Source organism: Panthera leo, chromosome A1, assembly GCF_018350215.1.
Source record: "Panthera leo isolate Ple1 chromosome A1, P.leo_Ple1_pat1.1, whole genome shotgun sequence".
NCBI lineage: Eukaryota > Metazoa > Chordata > Mammalia > Carnivora > Felidae > Panthera > Panthera leo.
Genome location: NC_056679.1, coordinates 136,151,035 through 136,173,979, shown reverse-complemented (window position 1 = coordinate 136,173,979; position 22,945 = coordinate 136,151,035). Strand labels below are relative to the sequence as shown.

The window sequence follows — 22,945 nt, the reverse complement described above, 5'->3', positions numbered from 1 at the left end:
TCACACCCAACCAATTAAGCCACTCAGGGGTCCTTTACCACATTTAAAAGAAAAAGAAAAGAAAAAAAAGGTGTCCCTTCTACCTTCTCTACCAACCAGAGCTTAGCCTGAGCCTACCAGAGAGTTAAAACATCTGCCAAAATGAAAAGGAAAAATTAATCAGAAAGTAGATTTAGTAGCCTCCACATTCAAGTGAAATCAGATTTCTATCATTATTACACTGGCCACCTCATGGCAGGCCTAGATTATAGAGGTTCAGTAATACAGGAGCCTCCTTCTATTGATTCCTTCAAATATCTACGAGGGCTTAAACAAATTACATACGGCAGGGTTTATTTAGCAAATGAACTGTTCAAATCCTAATAATCACTAAGAAGAAATAATGATACACTAAAAGAACAAAATAAGACAGACAAAGTTCCAAGATTCAAAAAACAAAATACCTCTTCCATCGTTTCCTCAATTTGAGCAGTAACAGGTTCGGGAGATCTGAGACCAATGGGAACAAACACTGGAGCTTTGTTTACTTCTTCTGGAGCAAGATGGTAACTGTCTTCTTCATAATCAGGCTCAAAATCTTCAGCATCATCTTCATCTTCTTCCTGAGAAGCCCGAAGAGTCACCAGCGTGGACTTGGAAGCACGAGGTTCCTTCCTAGAGGTCTTACTTCGCATTCGTTTTGATCCACGACCCCTAGTGACATTTGGTTTGATCTTTCGATGCATTCTCCTTCCACCATGATCCACCTCGTTCTCAGAAGCAGAAGAGATCGTTGTTCTTCGATCCAGAGCAATTTTAGAGTAACTTGATTCTTTCAATAGTTGTGGAGGGCTGGATGTATAATCAAAATAACAATAAAGTCATTACATGCACAAGGATAAAGATAATTTTAATGGAAACCAAATTTTAGAATGAAATCCCAGTTCAAGACATTAAAATGAAAACTCCCACAAACCATTACGTCAAAAACTTATGCCATGAAATAAAGAAATTTACTATTACTACTAGTTCCTTATTCAGAGTTTGTTCTTAGTTTATCTACCTACACATTTTTCATGGTAAGTTTTTAATTCTGGACCATTTTTTCCTTGCTATTTAAGTGATAATTTCTAGAAATTATTAGAAAAAAATGAGAAAAAGAAAATGGTCCAATAAAACAGAATATAGGATCAAAAAGTGATACTGGTATACAGTACTGGGTAAACAGACTAGGTAAAAAGAAAAAAGAGAAGGCAGAAAACCCATGGAATGATGTTGTTTTTTAGATCTTAAGTTCCTTTCCACTTTCCCTGTAAAGTGTAGAACATGAGTACCCTTCACTTTAGTTTGTGACCCCATTCAAACCAGCACCTTAATTATTTAAGTAATACACACTGTTCTTTTATCAGACTTCTGCTCATGTCTTAATATACTCAACATTCAGAAATTTTAAACATAGGAAAGAAAAGTCTTCCTAAGAACATCAAAAAAAGATAAACTTTAGTAAATAAAAATCATAGGTAGGGACACCTGGGTGGCTCAGTCAGGTGAGCATTCAACTCTTGATTTTGGCTGTGGTCATGGGATCGAGGCCCGCATCAGGATCTGTGCTGAGTGTGAAGCCTGCTTAAGATTCTCTCTATATCCTTCTGCCCCTATACCTTGCTTATGTGTGTGCACTCTCTCTCTTATTTTAAAAGTTTAAAAAAAAACTTGAGTGGTTAAGAAACAGATCTGTCAATAAAAAATTATCTACACTTCTGTTAACAAGCCATCTTTTTTCACTCTACCATTAAGGTAGGACAGCCATAAAGAGTAAGTTAGTTTTATTTCCTATTCTGAAGATACTCGTTAAATAAAACTTTACCTTGTTAGTTTACTGACACACTGCTCTTCAACAACTGAAGACATAGAATTATCCACTATAGTTTTTTCTCCAACACTTCCTGATGGTCCAACTTCTGAATGGGCATCTTTTTTGGCCAAAATAGCCTCTTTGGAATCTATACAATCTTTTCTTGCTGAAACCTCCAATGATGTCAGAAACTCAGCCTTTTCCTTAAATTTAAGAACAGCTAATGTTACCATGCAAACAATCTCTATCGTAATTTGGTTTGGGGGTTGGACCTAAAGCTCTAAGCTTACACACACACACACACACACACACACACACACACACACGATGGATAGCTTCTAAATTTTTTAATATTGGAAAGTAGCTCAATTTTTATAAAATTGGTTACAGTACAAAAGACAAAACTGTATTTTTTTTATAAATTCTCTCCGTCACGATCTTGACAAAACAGAGCGAATGATAAAAAGTATTTTTTTCAAACTTACTTTTTGAAGGAGCTGGGTATCATCTCCTGGCTGCAGCAAATTATCTTCTGGCTTCCTTGCCTCACTCTGATCTGTTCTGTCTTTTTCTATACCTAGTTCCTCCTTCTTACCATGTGCTCTTCCCAAATTTGGCTTAGCCTTTTGGAATTGCCTTCTTGTCAACTGTGCTGGACTAGGAACATACCGTTTAGGTTCAGGTCTAGAACGAAGTACAAATCATGTTGAAAAACCAAAATCACAATTCCTTGTTGATTTAACAGCTGCTATGTCAAACACTTTTGAACACAAGCCAATTCTATGTTCGAAGGACTATATATAAATTGGCTCTAAAACCAAGCACAAATGATGATATAAAGAACGTAAAAGCTTTTACAACTTGCAGTTTCTGTATAATCTGGAAAATACTTTTAAAATAACAATCTTTTCTTACTTTCATTCATTGATTCTGATGTGTAGTGTCATGGTACTTTAAGTAATTTTCAAAGAAATAACCAAATACAAAAAAAAAAAAAAAAAAAAAAAAAAGCAAGCCAGTACTTGAACATGGACAAATGTACAATGGTTACATCCTTGGTCCTTCTGGCCCAAGACCAGGCTTGAAAGCCAGAGTCCATTCTCCTATCAGAAACCTATCAGCTAATGGAAAAGGATTTACTAAGAGTCAGATTCATATGATCTCAATATAACCCATGTGTATCTGCCAAATCAGACAAAGACAAGGTTTTAACATTCAATAGAGTACGAATAGCTCCCAAGACAATCCCTAAACACCTATCCTAGGTTTTCCTGGAAAATATTTTAATAACTAGCAAGGATCTGAATTCTGAACTGGGAAGTTTAAAATTAACATAAACCTAGATATCATAAAGAAAATTAAGTATCAGGAGTTCTCTGAAAGATCTGTATTAAAGACTAATTATGAGTAATACTTCTACTAAATTATCTAGAAGAGAAAGTAATTACATTTCTAAATGTTCCAACCCTGCTAAGCTCTTTGGTCAAACACCTAGGAAGTTCACAAGAAATTCTAACAGGGTTATGATGTGGCTAAATACATTCCAATGTAGGCTAACGTATTTAGGAAAACATTGTATTTAACTTAAGCTATTGACAGTCAAGTGTGATTTTACAAATGCAAGTAAGGATAAAATGCTACTGAAGTCAAAAGAGATAATACTGGACTTCGGAATAACCTAACTTTAAAACTGTTAAGATTACATACCCTAAAGAAATTACCATTCATGATAAAGTAAACAGCTGGAATAAATTTCACAAATAGAAAAAGGTTTTTCAAAAACAGGGGGCTGTGGGCTGGAGTGTGGGTTTCCAAAAAGGAAAATTAAAAGTTTGATTTCTCTCTGGGGCGCCTGGGTGGCTTAGTCGGTTAAGCATCCAACTTCAGCTCAGGTCATGATCTCACGGTTCGTGGGTTCGAGCCCCACATCAGGCTCTGTGCTGACAGCTAGAGCCTAGAGCCTGCTTTGGATTCTGTGTCTCCCTCTCTCTGCCCATCCCCTGTTTCACTCTGTCTCTCAAAAAATAAATAAACGTTAAAAAATTTAACAAAAAAAAAAAAAAGGCAGGGGAGGAAGCACTGGGTGACTCAGTTGGTTAAGCATCCAACTTGAGCTCAAATAAGATCTCATGGTCCATGAGCTCAAGCCCCACATCAGGCACTGTGCTGACAGCTCAGAGCCTGGAGCCTGCTTCAGATGGGTTCTGTGTCTCCCTCTCTCTCTCTGCCCCTGCCCTGCTCATGCTCTGGCTCTCTCAAAAATAAATAAACATTAAAAAAAAAAAAAAAAAAACAGCCAATGCCTGATCTATAAAAAAAATAAAAAATAAAAAAAAAAAGGTTTGATTTCTCTCATTAAAAAACACAAAGGCTCCACATAATATCTCTTGAAACATGTAAAGCTTCTTTCTTTATACAGAAAGGTCTGCCTATATAACTATGTCAATTTGCTAGTCTGAAAGTCATAAATCCTGAAAATTTAACTTTAAACACTAATTTGGCAATGTTACTTTCAACAAGCCATTTAAATCCTCTAGGTCAACCTACTCAATTATAAATGAGAGCATTAGGAAACACTGATCTTGAAGGTCACTAGTGTTTAAAGGTTCACTTAGAGTAAAAATCAAATTCCTTACAACAGTCCTATATAATCTGCCAATGCCCTTGGCTGGGCTCTTTCTTACATCTACTGCTCTCTCCCTCTTTACCCATTTCAAACTTGCTCCCCCCCTTGCTGTTCCTCAAACAAGTCAGGCATGCTCTTGCCTGCAGTATTTTCAAGTTGTTGTTCTCTCTCCCCCTATACATCATCTGGACCTGCTCCTTCACTTCTTTTTGGTCTTCTCTCCAGCAGCACCCACGCAATGAAACATTCTCTGATCACCACTAATTAAAAAGTAGTATCAGTGGGGTGCCTGGGTGGCTCAGTCGGTTAAGCGTGTGACTTCAGCTCAGGTCATGATCTCATAGTCCATGAGTTCGAGCCCCGCGTCGGGCTCTGTGCTGACAGCTCAGAGCCTGGAGTCTGCTTCCGATTCTGTGTCTCCCTCTCTCTGCCCCTCCCCTGCTCATGCTCTCTGTCTCAAAAATAAATTTAAAAAAAACATTAAAAAAAAAATTTAAAAAGTAGTATCGGTAATAATAAGGCAGACTGCAAGTAATAAATAAAAGTGGTGGTACTAAAATATCTTCACCTTTCTAGCGTTAACTCTTTTAAAAGATATTCTCACCATTTGGCTTAGAACACAGTTCTAAATACAACATATACACTTCACTGAACTTCCTATTTATGAATTTCAATAAGATATAAACTGTAAACATACAAAGAACTTAAGAATTTCTGTTTACTAACAAATTGAATTTTAAAGTAAAAAATAATGAGGTTCACCAAGCTTTGTGCAGAAATTATAAATTATAAGAGTATCAATCATGCAATTCTTATACTATCTGAAGAAGCATACTTAAAATATTCTGTTTCATAATTAACTATTACTTTATCCTTTAACAAAATGTTCTCAATGTGAAGTTATCCAATCTTCATCTTTAGAAAGTTTTATGGTTTTCTGATTAAAAGCAAACTCACCTCATCTTTTCATCTAAAACATTTACTTTGTTAACATGAAGAGGGTCTACAAGAACCATGTGACTCTGGTTTTCATGTAGTCTACCTTCAGAAACTTTGGAAGATACAACTTCAATTTCAGTTCCAACTGGAGAATTTGGCTAAAATGACAAAACAAGATGATTTTTTTTAACAAGTGAACATACTTCCTAAAATTGTTCAATCATTAAGAAAGGTATTGAGTTTTTCAAAATGAAGAGTCAAACTAGGTATGCAATGTTCATGTTTGCTGCCCAAAACCAAAGTCCTAATTCAGAGAGAAAGTTTCATTTATTGCAGTTATTACATTTACAAAATGCTTTAAAAACTACAATAGTTATCTGCTGTGAACAACCTCACCAGAAATGATTAATTTTTTTTTTAAAAACAGTCTTTTGGGGTGCAGGGGGGTTCAAAAAAGGATTATAATCACTTTAAATCTAGATTTTCCCTTGGTAGACAAATAAAAAGGACAAAAAAAAAAAAGCACAAGATCTGTTGAAAAGGGCATTATACTACTTAGATTCGTATCACAAGATGCATCAGTAAGAGATTGGCTAAATTTTCATTCAAACAGCAGGATGTCATGCAGTAGTGAAAAATGATGTGTCTCCATATTTCTTGATGCAAAAAGTCAACATATTAAGTAAAAACTAAGTGATAAAACTAACACACAGTGATTTTATAATTTAAAAAAATTATTTTATTTTTAAGTAATCTCTACACCCACTGTGGGGCTAGAACTTACATCCCCTGATTAAGAGTCACATGCTCTACCAACTGAGCCAACCAGGCACCCCGATGACTTTATTATTTAAATTTACATAAGTGCACACACATGCATGGATGGAGATTATACCCAGGAAGATATGTCAGAAGGTTGTCAGTGGTTACCTCAGTGTAGTAAGACTGGGAGAGTCATTATGTTGTTTTATACTGACTGAACATTTATGAAATGACTGAACCCATTTCATAATGAATGAGTTCATTAAAAAGGAAAAAATATATATCCATTTTCACTTAAAAAAATTCCAGAATAGGAAATCTGGAACAGAATTAGGTTATGTTACATATTCATTGATTAGAGTGTCAGATGCCTATACTCTAAGCCAAGTCTGAGCTATCATTTCACATTTTAACATGCATTAAAAGGCTCAATTTAATTATATAACAATAACTCACCACAGTCAATAGTTTTTTAGTTTCATCTTTCTGTACTACTGTTTTTTCTTCCTCAACTATGCCTTTGGCTTCACCTTTTTCTATATGCCTCTGTCCAGTCTTTCTTATGTTTGGTCTGGGTCTTTGAAGTCGGCCCCTTACTGTTCGAATGGTTGGGACAACACTTTCCTTGGATTCTTGCTGGGAACTATTTATATTATGAGCCCTAGAAAAGAAGACCAGGACAAAGAGAGGGAATTGAAATGTAAAAAGATGAAAACTACCATAAAAATACAAAATTTGAATCTCCTCTAATAAACTATAAAACTTTTTGTAACATTAGAGAAAAATCTATTTTCTGATGATACATAAATCTTCTTTTATTAAAAAAAAGATTATTTTAATTTTCACAAGGTAATGAACTTATATAAGGTACCTAGAAGACTGAAACTCACAGAGAGAAAGTACAATGGTAGTTGCCAGGGAATGGAAGAGGGAGGTTAGGGAGGTCTTGTTAATGGGTACAGAGTTTCAGCTTGCGAACATGAAAAAGTTCTAGAGAGAAATGTGACAAAGATTGTAAAACAATGCGAATGTCCTCAATGCCATTAGACGATTAAAAAAAAAAAATTAAACTGGTAAATTTTATGTCTTTTACCACAATTTTTAAGAAGATAATTAATATAAATCTTATACACACGTGTTTTTTAATGCAATGCTTTGTATAAAACCTTAAGCAGCTAATAGTGAATCTAATAAGCAGTCAAGCATTAAAAGGTGTAGAACTCAATGTGATTTTCTATTTTAGGCAGTCTGCCATATGAATAAAAATAAACGAAGTATTTTTGGTATTCACTTTTAAAATACATTAACACATCTCAAAAACACTGGAGAAATATTTGAAGGAATTCTATTTTAGATTTTCTTTTTCTTTTTAATATTTTAGATTTTCAAAGAACTATCACTGTTTACCCCATAGAAACAACTAATTCCTTTTCCTGGGCTTGCACAGGCTGAGACTCCTCTTGAGGACCACAAGAACTTGAAGATGAAAGGTCCTTTTCAGTCTGTATACATGGTAATATCACAACCTCCTCCTGCCTGTGACCTGATTTGTCTTTTTCTCCTGCTGCCATTAGGGAAGCAACATCCTAGAAGGCAGACAAAAAAAATTCATCAAGTGTATGGTTAAAGTATAGGGAAATAGGAACTTTCATACACTACTAAGCAAAATAAATTGGTCAAGTCTCTGCAGAGAAAACAACAGTATCTACCAAAAATTTTAATTCCCAGAAATTCTACTTCTAGAAACGTATCTTATAAAAATACTCAACTAAGTATGTAGAAAATTACATACAAGGACATTTGCTATAGCAATTTAATAGCCCCCCAGAAAAGCAACAAAACAAAAAATTAGAAATAAGACAAACCTATCAGTAGGGTATTGAATAAATAAATTGTAATTTGTTTATAATGCAACGGTGCAAAGCCATTTAGAAGATAAATTTCTATATAATGATCCAAAAATATGTTCACAATACTGTGTTAAGTGAAAAAATGAGAAGGCAAGCTAGGGTGCCATTTTTGCAAAATAATAAAAATACCCACAACATTTTATTATTTATATACAAAAGTATCTATACAGAAAAGGCTACGTGGATACATTCAAAATAGCTATGTGATTAACTTGGGAGGGAGAAATGGAATATTATAAAGGACTCTCACTTTTTAGATTACATATTTTTTCAATCTGAAATTTTTATAATCAGATAAAATAACCAATAAAAAAAGATATACCTTTTAAAAATATAAGATCAGGAAGAAAAAGTACAAATTTTTTTAAATTTTTTTTTTTTTTTAACGTCTATTTATTTTTGAGACAGAGAGAGACAGAGCATGAACGGGGGAGGGTCAGAGAGAGGGAGACACAGAATCTGAAACAGGCTCCAGGCTCTGAGCTGTCAGCACAGAGCCCGACGCGGGGCTCAAACTCACGGACCGCTTGATCATCACTTGAGCCGAAGTTGGCCGCTTAACTGACTGAGCCACCCAGGCGCCCCAAAAGTACAAATTTTTAAGCACAGTAAGAACTAAGCTATTTTGAAAATATAAAAGACGAATTTTATTTCAAAAAAGCACTTTTTGTCATTTTATTTTTAATTTTTTTCAATGTTTATTTTTGAGAGAGAGAGAGAGAGAAAGAGAGAAAGAGAGAAAGAGAGAGAGAGAGAGAGAGAGAGAGAGAGAGAGAGAATAAGAAGAAGAGGAGCAGAGAGAGAGGGAGACACAGAATCCAAAGTAGGCTCCAGGCTCTGAGATGCCAGCACATGGCTGTCAGCCGCTTAACTGACTGAGCCACCCAGGCGCCGGTCATTTTTTTATTAACTAGTTTTTTATTAATTATTGAAGTATAGGTGGCGTACAATGTTACTAGTCTTAGACATACAACACAGTGATTCAGCAGCTCCACACACTGCTTGATAATCACCCCAACAGGTGTAGTCACTACATTAACTGTATTCCCTATGCTGTACTTTTTATCTCCCTGAGTTACTTATGACTGAAAGTTCGTACCTCTTCAAGATTTTAAGTAATCTCTACACCCACCGGGGGCTCAAACTTACAACCTCAAGAGTTGCATGGTCTACCGAATGAGCCAGCCAGGTAGCTCAGAAAGTTTGTACCTCTTAATCCCCTTTTCCTATTTTGTCGATCTCCCTTACCCCTTCTCTTCTGGCAACCACCAGTTTGTTTTCTGTCTTTATGACTGTTTCTGTTTTTTATTTTCTAGAACCTACATATAAGTGAAATTATATGGTATTTGTCTTTCTCTTAGTTTTCTCAGCATAGTTCACTTGGCAAAATAGACTTGTAGGTCCATCCATGTTATTTTAAATGGCAAGCAAAATTCCATTGTGGATTTATATATATATACATATAACACATCTTCTTTATCCATTCATCTGTTGAAGGACACTTTGGTTGCTTTCATATCTTGTCTATTGTAAATAATGCTATGACAAACATAGGGGTGCCTCTATCTTTGGAATTAGAGCTTTCATTTTCTTTGGGTAAATAAACAATACTAGAATTAGTGAATCACATGGTAATTCTAGTTTTACTTTTTGAGGAAGCTCCATATGGTTTTCCACAATGGCTGCACCAATTTACATTCCCACCAACAGTGTACAAGGATTCCTTTCCCTCCACATCCTTGCCACCGCTTGTTATTTCTGGTCTTTTTTGATACTAGTTATTCTGACTGGTGTGAGGTGATACCTCATTGTGGTTTTGATTTGCATTTTCTTGATGATTAATGATGCTGATGATCTTTTCATATACCTGTTGCCATCTATATGGCCAAAAAACTACTTTTATGTTTAGAACACTCAACTAATGAGTGTTAACACTTCATTTCAAAGTTTCTGATGTTATATCACACAATCTTAATTTGTTATGGACCAAGTTAACAAAGTAAACTAAACTTACTTTTAACTTACTTTTAACTCCTATCAAGCTCTTAACTTTGTATTTCACCCTTCACAACAGAATGAAACAAAAAATGACTATCAATCTCATTTTTCCTATGAAGAAATGAGCTGCCACCATTTGGCTCGGGTCACATAATGAATGCAGGTCAGAACTTGGCATCCCAACCCCCTTAAATGTCTTTCCATGACACACTTGTCCACCATGAAAGATTCAAGATTCTCACAAAAAAACCCATGGAATAATGAGGCACATTAAGTACAGCAACACTAATGTCACATGCAACAGAAACTGCAGGAGAAAATATTTGTGAAACGTTAATCCCAGTTGCTTTAGTTCAGTAACCGTAACAGCTAAAATAAAAACCCTCCACCTTCCACAGCACTCACATGTTGAGAAGGGAGAGTGTTCATCTGTTCACTGCTCTGCTGTAACACAATAGTCTCAGCTTTATCCGTTTCCAATTTCTTCCCAGGTACATATTTTCCTGCTTCCGTAGTCTCTCTCTTTAAAGTTGCTCTTGCTAAGTTTGGTTTTGGTCTTTTGAATCGACTTCTCACAAAAGGTGCTGGTTTAACTTCAAATGGCTTCTGTTCTTGAGGAATAGACTTGCTTTTGGAATAAGGATTATCAAATTTTAGAATGAGATGAAGGGGCAAATGAGACCAGAGTCTTAGGACAACTTTAGAAACTGGCAGTAAACATGAATTCCAATTCTTAACAGGAAAAAAAATTGAACAATATGGTAGATCCAAAAAAACAGGAGGTGTACAATCTAGGTATAAGCCTATGAATATCACCTTTGCACAGAGGAAATACACGTTGCCACACCCATACTGACTTAGGAATATTTGTTACATACAATTCTTTTTTTTTTTTTTTTTTTTTTTTTTTTTTTTTTTTTTCAACGTTTATTTTATTTTTGGGACAGAGAGAGACAGAGCATGAACGGGGGAGGGACAGAGAGAGAGGGAGACACAGAATCGGAAACAGGCTCCAGGCTCCGAGCCATCAGCCCAGAGCCCGACGCGGGGCTCGAACTCACGGACCGTGAGATCGTGACCTGGCTGAAGTCGGACGCTCAACCGACTGCGCCACCCAGGCGCCCCTGTTACATACAATTCTGATGTTAGTAATTCTCTCAATCGATTATCACAATTACCTCAAAACTCACCTCCAGTCATCCCAAAACTAGCTTGAAATCTGCAACATTACACTATAGATGAACCGTTTTAAGACCTTTGTTTCACAGAATCTGAAAATATAACTTTAGATACTTTTTCTTTAAAAGCACACAGACCAATATATTTGTACCTTGAATTATTATCTGAAAACTGCTCTGGAGCATCTGGAGATTGCATCCCCTGGTCTTCGGTTTTGCCAAGTTCCAAAGTCTGCAAGGAAGTCTTCAAACTACTCAAGTGACCGGATAGTTCCTTTTCAGAATTTCTTTTTTCTGCCTCAGGTGTAAGTACCATGGATAGTACTTCACTGCTAATGTTCTGGAGGAATAATCAAAGGAAATCATCCACAGTAAATCAGCACAAATGGAAAATGTCACAAAAGCATGAACCTCGAGTAACAGAAAACTTTTTATTTTTAAACGTTTAAGTAACCTCTACACCCACAATCTGGGGCTCAAACTCACAACCCCAAGATCAAGAGTCACACGCTCAACCTACGGAGCAAGCTGGGTACCCCAATTGCAAACTTTTAATAAAAGGAAATAACTGAGAAAGATGTGGCCAAAAGAAATAATTCCAATGTATGTTCATTCTAGAGTTAGCACAAACTCCCTATATTCCAGTTCCCTATATTTCTTTTATGTAAAACAGTAACTTTGGGTGTGTGTGGTGGCTCAGTCAGTTATGCGTCTGACTTTGGCTCAGGTCATGATCTCATTGCTCCTGAGTTCGAGCCCTGTTGGGCTCTGAGCTGAAAGCTCAGAGCCTGCAGCCTCCTTCAGATTCTGTCTCCATCTCTCTGGCCCTCCCCTGGCTCCTGCTCTGTCTCTTTCAAATAGAAAATAAAAAAAATTAAAAAAATTTTTTTAAATAAAAGATTAACTTCAGGGGCACCTGGGTGGCTCAGCTGGTTGGGCATCTGACTCTTGACTACAGCCCAGGTGATGATCTCGAGGTTCGTGGGATAGAGCCTGAGTCAAGTTCTGTGCTAACGGCTCAAAGCCTGCTTGGAATTCTCTCTCTGCCCCTCCCTCACTCATGCGTGTGGACACACATGGGCACTTTCTCTCAAAATAAATTACCTTAAAAACACTTTTTTATAAAAAATAAATAAAAGTAACTTCAAATTGACATTAAGAATGGTAACTTCTCCACAATTAAATCTTTTTGAATTATTTTTTTTAAAAAGATATATAGTTTCTTTAAGGTCTTAAAACACAGAATTTAGGGCTAGGGAAGACTTTAAGCTTTCAGAGATTTTAAATTTTGAAGGATTTAAGAGCAATAATCACGGTTTTTATTTTGATAATTTTTCTCTAAAAAGTACTCAAAAATAGTTTTTTCCCAAAAACAGAAAAATACATACTTTGCTATCTAGTGAAGGCACAGTGCTGCAGCCACCACTACTGCTCTGCATTAAGTCTGTCTCCATTTGTCTTGAGGTCCTGGTCTCCTCTGCTTCATATTTCCTTAGGGAAATGTCCATTTCTCTAGGTTTTCCCAAATCTGCAACCATTTCCTCAGTAGCACTAATCTCTGAGCTGGGATTCCTCAAGGAAATTCCTCGTCCACTTTGTTTCATATCTGCCTCTGTTTCTTCAACAGCAGTTGTCTTTCCTAATACGTTCTCCATCAGGGAAAGCTCTCTTTCTCCAGTTTCTTCCAAATCAATCTCGCTCTCCTCTAAGGCACTGATCTCCACAGGTACCTTTGCCCTCAGGGAAGTTTCTTTTCCAATTTCTTTCCAATCTGTCTCCATTTCACCTAGAGTCTTGACCTGTAAGGCCTTTCCTTGTGTGTCTATTTCTCTTCTTTCAGTTTCTTCCACAGATGTCTCTCTCTCCTCAGTGACATCAATGACCTCTTGTATATTCTCCCTTACAGAAATCTCTCTTCCAGTTTCTTCCAAACCTGTTTCTACTTCATCTGTAGTGCTGACCTCCTCTGGGGCATCTTCCTGTAAGGATATTTCTCTTCTTCCAGTTTCTTCCAAACCTGTCATTCTTTCCTCAGTGACATCAGATATCTCTGATATAATGTCCCTTATGGAAACTTCTCTTCCAGTTTCTTCCAAATCTGTCACTCTTTCCTCAGTGACATCAGACATCTCTGATATACTGTCTCTTGGGGAAACCGCTCTTCCAGTTTCTTTCAAATCTGTCACTCTTTTCTCAGTGACATCAGATACCTCTGATATATTCTCCCTTGGAGAAACCTCTCTTCCAGTTTCTTCCAAGTCTGTGACTCTTTCCTCAGTGACATCAGACATCGCTGATATAGTGTCTCTTGGGGAAACCTCTCTTCCAGTTTCTTCCAAGTCTGTCACTCTTTCCTCAGTGACATCAGGCATCTCTGATACATTCTCCCTTGGGGAAACTGCTCTTTCAGTTTCTTTCAAATCTGTCACTCTTTCCTCAATGACATCAGGCATCTCTGATACATTCTCCCTTGGGGAAACTGCTCTTTCAGTTTCTTTCAAATCTGTCACTCTTTCCTCAATGATATCAGACACCTCTGATATATTCTCCCTTGAGGAAATCTCTCTTCTAGTTTCTTTCAAATCTGTGTCCATTTCCACAGTGTTGTCAATCGTTTCTGCTATCTGCTCTATGGGAGAGACACCTCTTCTCCTAGTTTTTTTAAAATGTGACTCCATTTCCTTAGTACTATTAGCCTCCAGTGATATCTTCTCCCTTGGTAAGGTTTCTTCCACTCTCTTAATTTCTCCCAAAGCTGCTGTCAATTGTCCCGAAGCAACTATCTCCTCTGATACCTCTTCCTTTGAGAAAACTTCTCGTCTTCTAGCTCCTCTTCCTATATTTGGCTTTGGTTTCTGTAACCGAGTTTTCAGAACTGGGACTTTATTATCCTCTTGAATACTTAAAAAAAAAAAAAAAAAAAAAGAGGACACACAATCAAATTTTAAACCATACTGCCACCTGAAGAGAGGATGGTTGAGAAACTACTACTGAAACACCACGAATTCTCAAATAAAAAAGCAAAATATGAAGGAAGCCTCAAGAATCTCTGGGTAAAACTTAAAAAATTAAAGGAGAGGGGGGAAAAACCCATGTTTTGAAATTGTAAACTTTTAAAATAAATATATCTACTCACATAGAGACATGTATAAAGAGAAATCTATCGATAAGGTCAATTAGATTAGCAGCCAACTGGCTCTGAACAGTCTCCTTCTAATTGTCATCTACATCATCCAGAAAAAGTCTCCAGTTCCCTACATTGGAGCTAGGCCAATTGGTGTCTGCTACTCCTACCTCTTTGCCCCTACTACCCTTTATACAGACATATGCCTTGCCATAAGAGTTAAGCAGCACATTTCCATGGCCAGATTTGACCAGCATCTCAAAAAGCCACATGCAAGTATCATGTGAACAAGAAAGTATTAGGAAAAGCCAAACTTTAAACATACAGATTGATAAAATGCTAGTAATAGTTGAAACCAGACAGTAGGTACACAGGAGTCCATTATTCTGTTCTTGCTACTTTTGTGTACACTGAATATTTCCAAAGGGAAAACAATTTCTAAAGTATACTAGCAATTCCATCAATTTTGCTGGGTATGTTCCAGAGGGGAAAGAAAAAATATAAGAGAGCAGTGGCTACAAGTACAGGTTTCTACACATGGGTTTTACATAAAATTTATGTGAATCTTAAACAAAGGCCATATGTGGATCTAATTCCAAAGAAATATAAGAAAATAAGTTGCATTTCATATTTGGACATAGATATTTAATCTAATATGCATGTTAAGTGATACTGCCAATCATGTTAACTCAAGGTCTAATTTATGAGTAAGCAACACATAAATAAGTCACCAATAAATGAGAAACTGACATGAAAACTATGACATGAATTGCCCTGAAAAGTGAGGTTATATTTGTAAATATTAAGCAATTTGATACACAGATTACAAATCAGTCTCATTTGCTTTTGTTTTAAAAAACTGATTAAACATTTCTAAAACTTAACAAAAAAATTCAAACATTACATAACCAGTAAGAGGATACTTACCTTAGACACTCACTAACATTCATTTGAAAAAAATTATCTTCTTTCTCAGATTGTGACGTGATGTCTTCAAACTCAAAATTTTTACATGACTGATCTTCTACCTGTTCAGGACTCTTAATAACAAAACATTTTTAAGGGTTCACAATGAAACACCCATCTATAAAAAACTGCACTGAAAATTTTGCCTGATTTGAGACCAAGGAAAATGGTAAACATTTCAAAATTATAAAATGATATTCAAGGGACATTTTTTAACGTTTTCTCTTTAGAGACCTTAAAAAATTTCATAAGCTATATACCTTCTAGCTCATCTCAAAGCCCCCATTCTTTTCCTCCTAATTAGAAAGCAAGTTACTGCACTTCAGTCTCATCTGTTAGAATTACTCCCTGGGATCTGTGTTCTGATTACTATTATTACAGTATAGACCTTGAGGTTTATAACAAAACAAATTCAGACCTCAGACTAGGATCTTAACTCTTACTCTTAACACAAAGACTAGTTATTGTATAAATAACTCAAAAATAATCTTTAGTTGTTGGAATTATATTTTAGTAGGAAGCTTTTACCATTTTACTCTGTTTAAGTCAGAGTTAAAATCACATACCTAGTCATATTTTCAAAAAGGAAGTGTAATTCAAATATGTGAGTGATGAGGTGCAAGTTAAACATGCTCCATTATGTAAATGCACAAAATATGGATTGCAGAGAGTTCAATGGCATTACAAGTAACAAGGCTACTAGCTCTGAGATTTTGGCTTTAAATTTGTAAACAATGTACAGAACTGTACAGTCTTACAGGTTAAGGGAAGGGGGGTAAAGGGGACTTAAATACTTGTTTAACAAAAAAACTGCACAGAATCAGAGTACTTACATCTCTAGCAATACAGGATTCACTTTCATTCTTTTTTACATTGGCCCCAATTTTTTCCTGTGATGTAAGAATTTCTTTTCTTTCAGCAGCTTTACCTATATTTGGCTTTGGCCTTTGCAGTCGGCCCCTCATTAGTCGTGCTGGTCTTAAAGCCTTTGTTTGATCGTCGTCCTGAACACCAATTTTTTCACTCAAACTAGAACAACTACAAAAGAATAAAATTATGGTCATCCTGAAGTCACATATTTGTTTGCAGTATTCCCCTCTCCCATGTATGAATAAGTAAACTGTTTGGAACATAAAATTACAAGTATCCTTTAGAACAGACATAATATTGGAAGCCTGACTATAAAAAACATACCCTCACAAAACTGGAAAAATCTGTCCCTAACAGACATGTAATACCATTCCCCACTAAGAATACTAATTCGCAGGGGCACCTGGGTGGCTCAGTCGGTTTGTGTTTGACTCTTAATTTCAGCTCAGGTCTTGGATCTCAGAGTTTGTAGGATCGAGCCCCACATCAGCTCTGCACTAACAGTGCAAAGCCTCCTTGGGATTCTCTCCCTCTCTCTGGCCCTTGTCAGTTTGCACACACACATATGTGCACTTTCTCTCAAAAATTAAATAGATAAAAATAAAAATACTAGTTTGTATGTAATGTACACTTCCAGGGCACTGGACATAGATTATGGAATAAATGTACAGTCCACACTATAATACTTCAGATGCATATTAGAGCAGGGCCTACTCTGAATCTGCATTCCAAGTTAAATATTCCCTTTTGAAACCTCCTGCTGTAAATAAAATTATCCAGAAACATGTATCTTTTAACCATTAATTCATCTAACAAGACTTTGTTAAAATCTTGTTAATAAGTTGAGGAAGAAATGTAAGTCGTAACTCAATGGATCCTTATCATAATTTATTTCTCCAGTAGCATAAGGAACATGATGAAAATGTTTCAACACACCTATAGTTAAAAAAAGACTTAAGTATTCTGAATGAAAACAAAATTCAGACATCATCCAGTACAGATGTTATTACAGTCATTCCTACAAGCTACTACTTTTATTCTACTTTCTAAATACTTACTTAGACACAGTCTCAGTTTCTGGGTTCACTTTCTCTGTATATTCCATTCCAGCAATGTCAGATGTATTCACTTTATCCTTTTCCATTTGATTCTATGAATTCAATTTTTTTACATTTTATTGACAACATAAAAAAAGTCCAAACATTGTAATAAATGGAAATTAAAACAGTGAAATATCATTTTTTGTTCTTCTAACTATAAGAGTTTTAAAAATGATAGATACAGCTATATTATAAAACGTATTTCCATATATTACTGGCAGAAACAAAAATTGGTACATCCTTTCTGGAAAGCCCTTCCCCAATATGAAATCAAAAGCCTTAAAAATATTCATGGTCTTTGACTCAGTAATACCATTTCTAAGACTCTATAAAGAAAATATTTAGACAAACTCCAAGAATTTGCACAAGAGCATTATATAAAATGCTAAATAACGTGAACAGGCAAAAAATCCAATGATGAGTAAATGGTTAAATAAATTCAGGTGTACCCATTGACAGAAAATGACGAAGTCACTAAAGACTGTATCTTCAAAACATAATAATATGAAAAAACATTTATGAAATGTTAGGTACCAAAGGATAAAAAAACAATTAATACTAAAATACAGGGTGCCTGAGTGGCTCAGTCTTTTAAGCATCCAACTCGATTTCACTTCAGGTCATGATCTCATAGTCCGTGGGACTGAACCTTGTGTTAGGCTCTGCACTGATAGCATGGAGCCTGCTTGGGATTCTCTTTCTCCCCCTCTCTCTGACCCTCCCCTGTCATACATGTGCATGCGCACGCATGCTCTTGGAGGGAAGGAAAGAAGGAAGGAAGGAAAAAAAAGCTGGAAAGATGTATGCTAAAAGGTTAGTTCCATCCGGATAATGAAATCACAAGTAATTTGTTTTAATTTTTACATCAATCTGTTTTTCCCACTTTTCTCAAATTTTAAAAGATAATAACATAACTGTATTATAAAAAGTATAATAAAGAAGATTTCACATGACAGGGAAAAAAGCTGACATTTTAAAATGTATTTTAGCAAAAATAAAAAATTTATGACAATATAACGCTGGCAGGGATATAGGGGAAAAGTAACATGCATTTAATGCTTGGAGCAATGTAAACAGACTTTTTTTTTTTTTTTTACTGTCATCTGACAAAAGCCAAGAAACATTTAAAATACTTTGACCCACGAATCCCACCTCCTCTAGAAAACTATCCTCTATTTCCTTAAAAGAGTCCTATTTATGGGTCACCTGGGTGGCTCAGTCGGTTGGCGTCTGACTCTTAATTTCAGCTCAGGTCATGATCTCAGTTTCTTGAGTTCAAGCACTGCAACGGGCTCTGCGCTGACAGTGCATAGCCTGTTTGATAAGGATTCTCCCTCGCTCTCTGCCCCTCCCCCACTCACAAGGTCTCCATCTCTCTCAAAATACATAAATCAAACTTTAAAAAAAAAACTTAAAAAAATAAACTACAGAAATGTTTATATATATAAAAGAGACAAAGTATGTGAAAGACAGGAATATGTCTGTGGAGAAAGGGTTGTGGATATAATTTTATATAGAACTGTTTAAAAAATATTTTGAATAAAAATCTTATGTAAACAAAAAACAGATTTGTCACTACTGAGGATGTTTGAAAATGATATGCCCTAGCTTCTAAAGAAAATGCATTAATAGGAGACTAGGAAGACACATTGAATATTAATGTGTAAGTCTTTGTAACTTCGTTCTAGTATCAGTCACATTACTGTGTCATTATAAACCAAAACAAATTTTTTCCCAGTCTGGGAGAATTTTCACAATTTTAATTTCCACGAAGTCTCTTATTCCATACCTTTTCCACTGAAGTTTCGGCATGTAAACTCTTGCTCTCTCCATCTGTTTTACCTTGTGAAAGAACAGATTTCTTCCCAACTGCCCTTGACAAATTGGGTTTAGGTCTCTGCAGTTGTCTTCTTGCCATCAGTTTAACACTTCCTGATTGATCAGTTTCCCTAAAAAATGTAGTTTTTATGTTTAAAAAAAATGAACATTATTTAAATTATACCAACGTGCAGGCCCAGTCAAATAAAATTCTGAAAAATTCTTTAAAAATCCACTCAGAGCCAAAAAAGAAGACCTTTAAACTAACTTACAATAAGAGTAGCAAAGAAGACTGAAAAAGAAGAGCAATGAGGAGGTAACTAACATATTCTACCAGATGTTAAAAACAAACTCTATAGCATCAATAATTAAAACACTGGTACTGACATGTAAATAAACAGATAAATGAAACACAAAAGAAAATTGAGAAGTGACTCCAAAACACTTGATAGAATATAATAAAGGTAGCTTTTCAAAATAGTGAAGATGAAATACAGAATAACATATTGTCAGAAATAATATCAAAGTGGGGCACCTGGGTGTCTCGGTCAGATAAGCCTCTCACTTGGGTTCCAATCATGATCTCACAATTTTTGAGTTCAACCCCACATCGGGTGAGCCTTGCTTCTCTCTCCCTCTCTCTCTGCCCCTCATGGGATTCTCTCACTCCCTCTCTCTCTGACCCTCACTCACTTGAGCCTAGTCTCTCTCAAAAAAAAACAAAAAGAAGAAGAAGAAATAATATCAAAGTAATGGTGATGGCAAAACTAACACTGGGGACTAAAATAAAATTAGCTCCACTCCTTGCACTGTACTCATATTCCAAATGGATCAGAATTAAATAAAGTCATACAGAAAACACGGATGAATTCTTTATAACCGTGAGGTGGGGTAAGCCTTTATAAAATTTAACTAAAAATTCAGGAGCTACAAAAGAAAAAAAAATTTGAGAAATTTGACAACATAAAAATCAAAAAATTTCTACATAGCCAAAACATGGCTAAGTCAAAAGTCAAACTACCAACCGAGAAAGCATGTTTTACAAATCATACGATAAGACTAATCTCCCTAAAATATAACGAACTCCCACAAAACAGTATCATCAATAACTTATTAAAAACGGACAGGGACACCTGAGTGGCTCAGTAGGCTGAGTGTCTGACTTCAGCCCAGGTCACGATCTCACGGTTCATGAGTTCCAGCCCCACATAGGGCTCGTTGGTCAGCGCAGAGCCCTCTTTGGATCCTCCGTGATACTCCCACTGCCCCTCCTCCACTTGTGCTCCCCCCAAAATAAATATTTAAAAAATAAAAAATTAAAATTAAAAAATGGACAAACTATATAAAGTTTTAAAAAAGAAAAAATAAAAATAGGTTTTAAGAAAACTACAAATTAAAGGTGAGGGGAGGTAGAGTGTGCATGCATGTGCAAGCAAGCACAAATTAACATTAAGAATCAGAGAATCTAAGGGGAATTATAAATACACGTTCATTGTTTACTTCTTTTGACTTTTCCTTAGGTTAGGAAACTTTAAAATAAAAAACTCAATAAAAACAATGAAATCAAATTACATACCCCTGCCAAAAAAAGGAAGAGTGGGGGGGAGATACTATACTAAGATATTTTATAATATCAAAATTACCATCAAAAACCCAAGTTTAACACCATTTTCTGAAAAAGGAGACATTTCTTACAATGTTGGTAGGAATATAAACTAGTCTAACTCCTACAGAGAATATTTTGGAAGTATCTCTCAAAATCCTAAGTGTGTACATGTATATACACAGACACATACACATTAGAATAAGCGAATCCATTTTGAGCAATTCACCCTACGAAAACATACAACTGACCTTTCAACACAAGTTTAAGCTGTACAAGTCCACATATACACAGATTTTACTCAATAAATATAGTACAGTACAATAAATGTATTTTCTCATCCTTATGATTTGAAAAAAAAAATTTTTTTTTGGTGTTTATTTTTGAGTGAGGGAGAGACAGAGCCCAAGCAGGGGAGGGGCAGAGAGAGGGGGAGACACAGAATCTGAGCTGTCAGTGTGGAGCCCGACTCAGGGTCCAAACTCGTCAACAGCGAGATCTTGACCTGAGCTGAAGTCAGATGCCCAACCAACTGACTCACCCAGGCACCACGTTAAAGTTTATTTATTTTATTGAGAGAGTAGGAGCACAAGCAGAAGAGGGGCAGAGAGAAGGAGAGAGAGAGAATCCCAAGCAGGCTCCACACTGTGAGCATGGAATCCAACAGGGGGCTCAAACTCACGAATGGTGAGATCATGACCTGAGCTGAAATCAAGGGGTGCTCCTCGTCCTTATGATTTTCTTAAAGCATTTTGTTTCTCTAGCTTACCTTAAATTGTAAGAATACAGTATACGATACATATAATGCACAAAATATGTGTGGTCAACCGTTTATGTTATCATGCTTCCAGGCAACGGTAGACTATCAGTAGTTAAGTTTTGGGGAGTCAAAGTTATACATGGATTTTCAACTGCTCAGGGGTCAGTGCCCCTAACCATTGTGGTGTTATTTGAAAAAACAACCCATATAGCCATCAGCTGGGCTCTGATAATATAAACTATAATTCATCTATACACCAAAACACTACACAGCCATTCAAAACTAATGAAGAGGGGACCTGGGTGGCTCAGTGAGTTAAGCATCTGATTCTTGATTTTGACTCAGGTCATGATCTCATGGTTTGTGGGATGGAGTCCCACATCAGGTTCTGCGCTGAGCATGGAGCCTGCTTAGGATTCTCTCTCTCCTCTCTCTCTGCTCCTCCCCTGCAAGCACTCTCCTTCTCTCTCTCAAAATAAATAAAAAACAGACATAGAAAGAATAGTTTGCCTATTTCAAAGACTAAATTTTTATTTAAAAAAAGTTTAATTCTCAGTGTGACTGTGCTTTACCGAAAATAAGAATTCATAAACTAAATAGCTTTTAAGCCTATGTGAAGGGTTAGAAGAACACAAAAAGGAAGTCTGAGTTTTTAAGATACCTCTCTTCAAAAGGAGATTCTTTTGGTGCTTTTATTCCATTTTTAGTGAAGATATTAGTCACTATTTTCATACAAGGAAATATAATATCCTTAGAGGCATCAATATCAAAAATCTACTGCTTTGAAAATGACTCAAACCAAGTAAAAGTAGTATATCACAGCAAATGTTTAGCCTTTTCAAATTATTTTAGAATTTCATCATAAGTCACCACTTTGCATAAAGCTCCTCATAACTATACATCAGATATGAAAGACAATCTTTCTGGGGTGCCTGGCTGGCTTAGTAGGTTAAGCACACGACTCCTGATTCCATTCGGATACTGATCTCACAGTCATGAGACTGAGGTCATTGACAGGCTCTGTGCTCTCTCTCTCTCTGTCCAAAGTAAATAAACCTTAAAACAAAACAAAACAAAGAGGGGTGCCTGGGTTGCTCAGTCATTTAAGTGTCCAACTCTTGATTTCAGCTGGGGTCATGATCTCAGAGTTCATGAAATCAAGCCCTGCATCAGGTTCTGTGCTAACAGAGCAGAGCCTGGCTGGGATTCTCTCTCTGCCCCTCACACGTTCATGCTCTCTTTCTCTAATTAAAGAAATAAACCAAAGAGTAGGGTTCCAAGTTAAGTTTAATTGGCTCAGTCATTTAAGTGTCCAACTTCTGCTCAGGTCATGATCTCAGTTTGTGAGTTTGAGCCCCACCTTGGGCTCACTGCTGTAAGCACAAAGCCAGGTTAGAATCCTCTATCTCCTTCTCTCTGCCCCTTCCTCACTCACTCTCTCTCTCTCAGAAATAAAA

The 22,945-nt window shown here is 36.2% G+C and overlaps 1 protein-coding gene across 8 annotated transcripts in view; it reads right to left on the bottom strand.

Moving 5' to 3' along the window:
• The window catches only part of BDP1 (B double prime 1, subunit of RNA polymerase III transcription initiation factor IIIB), an 88,984-nt gene that overhangs the window by 33,585 nt on the left and 32,454 nt on the right, over nt 1-22,945 (bottom strand). For all 8 annotated transcript variants that reach the window (XM_042940646.1, XM_042940678.1, XM_042940649.1 and 5 more), the window contains 13 exons: nt 19,097-19,256; nt 17,266-17,357; nt 16,171-16,375; nt 15,299-15,411; nt 12,636-14,148; nt 11,400-11,587; nt 10,475-10,697; nt 7,569-7,747; nt 6,618-6,822; nt 5,418-5,557; nt 2,320-2,518; nt 1,847-2,037; nt 444-831 (listed from right to left, as the gene is read on the bottom strand). In XM_042940646.1, coding sequence (XP_042796580.1) covers nt 444-831; nt 1,847-2,037; nt 2,320-2,518; nt 5,418-5,557; nt 6,618-6,822; nt 7,569-7,747; nt 10,475-10,697; nt 11,400-11,587; nt 12,636-14,148; nt 15,299-15,411; nt 16,171-16,375; nt 17,266-17,357; nt 19,097-19,256 — 3,796 coding nt within the window. The remainder of the gene's footprint in view (nt 1-443; nt 832-1,846; nt 2,038-2,319; nt 2,519-5,417; nt 5,558-6,617; nt 6,823-7,568; nt 7,748-10,474; nt 10,698-11,399; nt 11,588-12,635; nt 14,149-15,298; nt 15,412-16,170; nt 16,376-17,265; nt 17,358-19,096; nt 19,257-22,945) is intronic.